Below are 6,290 nucleotides of genomic sequence, written 5' to 3' on the forward strand. Positions count from 1 at the left end.
AGCTGGTCCAGGGTTAATTTACCTGATGCTCGGATTGGAAGCTGGGCCATGCCCATTGCCTTTAAATAGTTCTCCTGAACATTGGGCGTCACTGATTATAGCTTCTGTCTTGTGCGTTATCTCGGTCTGGAGTGGAGAGCTAGTTGTTGGAGTATCGTTGCTGGTGGTGTATTTCCCTTTGTCTTATTTACTCCTTCCTATATTTGTATTTATTTTGCCCTGCGCATTTATTGTGTATTCCTGAGTAACTGCGGCGTGGTGTATATTTTCCGTTATCCTTGTGTGATACAAATGAGACAAGAATGTCTGAATGTATGTGTAGATAGTGATTTCACGTATCTATTGCCATTAACTGAGTAAAACAAGACAAAATGGAAGCGGGAAAGTGCCCTCAGAGTGACTTATTTGTATTGTATGAGGAGATGTGGCATAAACAGCTATGTACGCATGCGCAGCGGCATTCTTGTAGTGTGAGGAAAATATTCTCAAGGGTGAACAACAAGATAAGCATGGAATTTGTACAATAACAGCTCGTGATCTGTAAAATAATAAGTTATATGAGAAAAATGCCAGTACGCATGACGAAACTAAATCCAATTTTAAGTGTATAAAACAGGACGGCACCTAGGTGGGGGTAGGGACATTCCAGGAGACTTTATGGACGCATAACTTCTGTGATGATGTGTTACCGAATATTTCCTTCTCATCAGTCGAGTCCCCCGGCAGGGAAGTGATGTTACAATATTTGGTAATTATATAGATGCTTACTTTCTCTATTATATAGATGATGATTATGATCATGTAATGTTAGGCTAGCGCTGTTATAATTCATGTGCCTGTAGTACATATATCAAATCATAGCTTAAATTGTTGATTATTAAACTTTATTTCATTATTAATAAAATATAAGTTGTTTTACCGAAATAGAGACCTAGTAGTCTTCTTGCCTAATTAGTATATTAGTGAGCGCTACGTAAGTAAGGGGTTTTCCCCTCCCGGAGTGAAAACTCGGTAAGACATAAATTGGCGTAGTCGGCAGGATTTTATGAAAGCAAGTTTTTTTTGTTACAAAGAATTTTGTGATAGATAATAGTTGTAAGTTTGATTGTCTAGACAAAGGAAATTGTTAAGTTGCTGGAAGATTATTTCTTTTTGGCACCAAGCCAATTTTTAGAAATCTTTATAACTTTTTGTCTGAACATAATTTTGAAATTCTGTTTTTATCAAAGTGATATGTTTTGATTGATAATTCTTCGTGCAAAAAATTAGCATTTGGCATTTTGCCAAGTTTTTGTTACAATGTTTGAGAAACAAAAGGAAAAGCAGGAGGATGTTGTGGACGTGCCCGGTTGGACCGAGGCACCGTATAATATATTGGCACATGAATTGAGCAGTTCTGGACTAGCGGAACAGTGGTCTAGTAAGCTCAAGGGTAGTGAACCCACTGATGTTGTTAATGTACTCAGGGGGGTCCCCGCAAAGGCGGGTGATGCAGTTAACCCCTCGATGTTGTTAAGTTACTCGAGGGTGTCCCTGCCAAGGCAGGTGATGCAGTGTCTCTTGGGTGTTGGCCACCGCCTATAGAGCAGTTCACAAGAAGAACTCTTTGTTGTTGGAAAAAAAAAGCTGAACAGAGGTTGATTGAATCTGAAGGAAGACGGGTAGTGCTGGAATGCAGGGGAAAAAAAATTTTACTAAAAGATAAGTTGGAACACTATCAGGGTGTATCAGAAAAAGCTGCTATCAAAGTTGCTTAAAATAAATACCGTAAACGAAAGGAAAAAAAAAAATAAGGACGGAAAATGAAATAATCCGGGAGCAAGCCCGTGATGCAGCTGGTCACCTTCAATTTGGAGATGACTGACAGCCCAGTATGGTGGAACGAGGTGTTCCCCATACTTGAACCAGGATCTCAACTGAGGATTATACTCAAAATGAAGTAGATAGCATCTTAACCCAGTTTAAACAAAAACCTGGAGAAACAGAAATTGCATGGTTAGTTAGGATGCATGATTATGAAGGTCCAGGATGAATGTTTTATAGAGAAATAAGATCTCATCTGTAATATCTGTCAATATATTAATTGGTTGTGTATTTGTATAAGTGTGTAAGTGTGTAATACAGAGCTGGGATAGGCTCTGTGCAGTGTTGTTATTTTGGTCATTTTGAATTGGCAAGTACATTATATGAAGCTGTATTTTGTATAAGGCCGTGGTTTTTGTTGTTTGGCCTTGAAGTGCTTTCAAAGTGTCAGTGGACACTGCTGCAGTTTTATTTATATAGAGTTAATGTGTTAATTCCAAGGTGCAAAATAGGCAGGCTGTGTGAGCCTTGTATGTATGTATGTATGTATGTCAATGAGACATTATTCAACTCAGTTTGAGCTGAACTAGATGGAGTGATTGAGATAAGGGATTTTCTTCTTGTAAAAATCAACTGAAAAGTGAAAGGAAAAAAAAAAAAAGAGAAAAAAAACAATCCCTGAATGAGCATGTATGAATAAGTGATCACATAGGTATCATTACTTATCTAACTGTTGTTGAAGGTCCAAGGACCGGCCCAAGTGGTGACATTTTTAGGAATTCAATGGAACAAAGGACATAGGAAAATCTTGCCTAAAGCTAGACAGACAATAATCAATTTCCCAGTTCCTAATTGGAAAAACATATAAAAATGGAAGGTCATGGTAAGAGCAGTCAATATGCGGAATTATATGCAATTTTCTTAGCTCTGAGTTTTGAGCAAGGACGTGAATGTCACTTGTATACAGATTCTTGGTCAGTGGCAAATGGACTAGCCACATGGATGATGGGGTGGAAAAAAAATATGGATGGCTTATCTATGGAAAAGAAGTTTGGGGGAAAGAGGTGTGGGAGAGTATTGAAGAAATAATGCAAACCACGCCTACCACTGTTTTTTTTTTATGTTGATGCACATGTACCTGCTGATTCACTTGAACGTTTGTTTAATTCTGAAGCAGATAGAGCAGCTGCCATTCGACAAACAACGGCGGAAACCGATAAAGTAAAAGAAACATGGCTTCACGGTACGGCCGTTTGGGCACATCAGAAAAGTGGACACCTGGGAGAAAAAGCCACTTACAGGTGGGCCCAGGAAAGAGGAGTTCCCCTCACTATGGACATAATAAAACAAATTATTGCACAGTGTCCTGTTTGTCAACATTCCCAAAGGAGAGAGGTGCCACACACAGTAATGGGACACATAGGGAGGGGACAATTACCTGCACAAATTTGGCAAATGGACTTTATAGGGCCACTACCAGGGAGCAGAGGGTGTAAGTATGTCTGTACCGCAGTAGACACATACTCAGGCCTGATGGTAGGTTTCCCATGCAAGGCAGCTACACAATGGAGTACACTGAGAACTTTAGAAATCATAACACAGTATTATGGGGTCCCACTTCAAGTACAGACAGATAATGGGTCACATTTTACTGGACAACAAGTCAAAGACTATGCTATGGAACACAACATTCAATGGGTATATCACATGCCTTATTACCCTCAAGCAGCAGGGTTAGTAGAGAGAATGAATGGGTTACTAAAGGTCACCCTAAAAAGTTGAACCAATCTGACACTTCATTCGGGCAATGGAGGGATAATCTAAGTGATGCCCTCCAGATAATAAACAAGAGGCCCATAACTAATTCCATGACTCCTCTGATGAGGATGTTGACACCCAATCTTACAATACATGAAGCACATGTAGTAGAGACTATTATCTACTGGAAAATACATGAAGAGGCCAGGATCCCTGAAAGGGCAACACCCCTATCAGCCGGACTGGATTTGAGTGCACTAGATGTAACAGTCATTCCTTCAGGTAAGGTGGTTCCAATTTCCACTGGATTGGGTTGTCAAATCCCTAAAGGACATTATGGCGAGTTGGCAACTCGTTCTAGTTTTGCTCTAAAAGGGGCCATAGTGGTGGGAGGAATTATTGATGCAGATTACAAAGGAGAAATTAAAGTATTGATGTTCAATTTGGGAACAGAGCCATTGATCATTGAGAAGAAACAGAAAATGGCTCAGATGTTATTAATACCCATAAACTTATCTCTGGGGGAAGAAGGTCATGCCCCCACTGAATTAACCGTAAGAGGAGATAAAGGTTTTGGCTCCTCTGAAGTAACTAATGTTGGAGCTAAAATTTGGGTACAAAATGCTCAAGGACCGCCTTCCGAAGCTGAGATAATTGCAGTAGGCAGGGACCGCACCTTGCTGATCATGAGGCCAGGTATAGAAAAATGGGAGTATATCCCACAGGAAAAAATGTCATTTGCGGGAATAAACGTGTTATGTTCTGATTTCTTCAGATTTCCTTCCTAATCGTATGTGGAATCCTTGGATGCGTATTTTTGGACATCGTTGAAGTATGGACTCCCGGTGTCCAATTAACAAGTGAGCGAGTGCCACCTTTGAGGTCACCTGGTGATTGGAATGTCTACAATGTCACAAAGGATGGAAGGAAAAACTTTAGTGATATACTGGCTATTGTAAATATAACTTTATCTAACACTAGTTCTGTATGGATGTATGGGCCTGTAATTGAAGAACTGGCTCCATACAATTATCCAGGAAGGAAGTATTGGCCAAGTACTGTTTTGACCAACGGAACTGGAACTGTAAAGATAACACATGAAGACAATATAGCATGTTGGGAAGCTGAAATGACAGAATTAAATTTAACGACTGGACTAATCGAATCTCGAGTATACGCTAATTATACTTCTAGAAGGTTGAATGATACTAGCTTTATATTTTGTTTAAATGGAACAAAATTGATAGTGTGTTTTAATATGACAGATAAAGTATATTCCACTGATTTTAGGACGTATTATCCAAATTGGAGGGATTATCTTAGAATAATACAGGTAATGTGTAGGTATGTAGTATTGTCATTGATGTTGGGGCTTCCGGGGAATATATTTTTCTGGATGCCAAAATTCAATGGACCTTATGTTGATAACAATAACAAAACTTATGATTTATCTATCTGTGAAGATACTCTGGAAGGCAAAACTTGTAAATTACACTTAGTTTATGTAAAGTTTGCAAAAAATCATATAATCACTACTACGATTATAAGTAATAAAATGGTTAAAATGGGTTCAGTTATAGCCAATGCCACTTCCCATTATTGGTATGATATTTTTCTTGGGTACTCGCCATCCGCTAAGAAAATGTTGGACTGGGTAATCCACCCACTCCTAGTGGTCATGATAATAGTTATCATATTGTCAATATGGAACTGTTACATGGCTTACAAAGTGTTCTGTAGGAGACCTAAGGTCCTAATGGTCACCTATGGTAATGGCAAATAGTTACATGATATCAAGGACCGTTTGTGATACAAATGAGACAAGAATGTCTGAATGTATGTGTAGATAGTGATTTCACGTATCTATTGCCATTAACTGAGTAAAACAAGACAAAATGGAAGCGGGAAAGTGCCCTCAGAGTGACTTATTTGTATTGTATGAGGAGATGTGGCATAAACAGCTATGTACGCATGCGCAGCGGCATTCTTGTAGTGTGAGGAAAATATTCTCAAGGGTGAACAACAAGATAAGCATGGAATTTGTACAATAACAGCTTGTGATCTGTAAAATAATAAGTTATATGAGAAAAATGCCAGTACGCATGACGAAACTAAATCCAATTTTAAGTGTATAAAACAGGACGGCACCTAGGTGGGGGTAGGGACATTCCAGGAGACTTTATGGACGCATAACTTCTGTGATGATGTGTTACCGAATATTTCCTTCTCATCAGTCGAGTCCCCCGGCAGGGAAGTGATGTTACAATATTTGGCAATTATATAGATGCTTACTTTCTCTATTATATAGATGATGATTATGATCATGTAATGTTAGGCTAGCGCTGTTATAATTCATGTGCCTGTAGTACATATATCAAATCATAGCTTAAATTGTTGATTATTAAACTTTATTTCATTATTAATAAAATATAAGTTGTTTTACCGAAATAGAGACCTAGTAGTCTTCTTGCCTAATTAGTATATTAGTGAGCGCTACGTAAGTAAGGGGTTTTCCCCTCCCGGAGTGAAAACTCGGTAAGACACCTTGTCTGTTCTAACTGTGGGTATTGGTGTATTATCTTTTCACTGGGTGGTGGGCGGTGGTTTCAGCCTAGGGTTGAAACAGGAGACAGGGCAAGGGTCGAGGCCTAGACATGCACACCATCAGTGTAAACTCTAGGTAGAGGGTCAGTCAGGATTTCCCTAGTCTGAGGGAAATTGCAGGGGCC

General features: G+C 39.1%; 1 protein-coding gene across 3 annotated transcripts; it reads left to right on the forward strand.

Moving 5' to 3' along the window:
* Window positions 1-287: 287 nt before the first annotated feature.
* LOC143782028 (uncharacterized) lies at window positions 288-6,072 on the forward strand. 3 transcript variants are annotated; one of them, XR_013216864.1, is made up of 3 exons: window positions 288-748; window positions 2,978-3,843; window positions 4,337-6,072. XR_013216864.1 is itself a non-coding variant. In XM_077269091.1 (3 exons), the coding sequence occupies exons 2-3, from the start codon at window positions 3,036-3,038 to the stop codon at window positions 5,342-5,344; spliced, it is 1,077 nt and encodes a 358-aa protein (XP_077125206.1). In that variant the 5' UTR covers window positions 288-748; window positions 2,978-3,035; the 3' UTR covers window positions 5,345-6,072. The 3 variants fall into 3 exon arrangements, 2 of the variants coding, with proteins under 2 accessions (XP_077125206.1, XP_077125207.1); XM_077269091.1 differs by having other exon boundaries at window positions 2,978-3,104; XM_077269092.1 differs by having other exon boundaries at window positions 2,981-3,104.
* Window positions 6,073-6,290: the final 218 nt, after the last annotated feature.

This window comes from Ranitomeya variabilis, chromosome 6, assembly GCF_051348905.1.
Source record: "Ranitomeya variabilis isolate aRanVar5 chromosome 6, aRanVar5.hap1, whole genome shotgun sequence".
Lineage (NCBI taxonomy): Eukaryota > Metazoa > Chordata > Amphibia > Anura > Dendrobatidae > Ranitomeya > Ranitomeya variabilis.

Coding starts and splice junctions, on each gene's coding strand:
- LOC143782028 (XM_077269091.1), top strand. CDS start 3,036: ATGGCTTCACGGTACGGCCGTTTGGGCACATCAGAAAAGTGGACACCT. Junction 3,105..4,336: donor GGAGAAAAAGCCACTTACAG/GTGGGCCCAGGA, acceptor TGATTTCTTCAG/ATTTCCTTCCTAATCGTATG.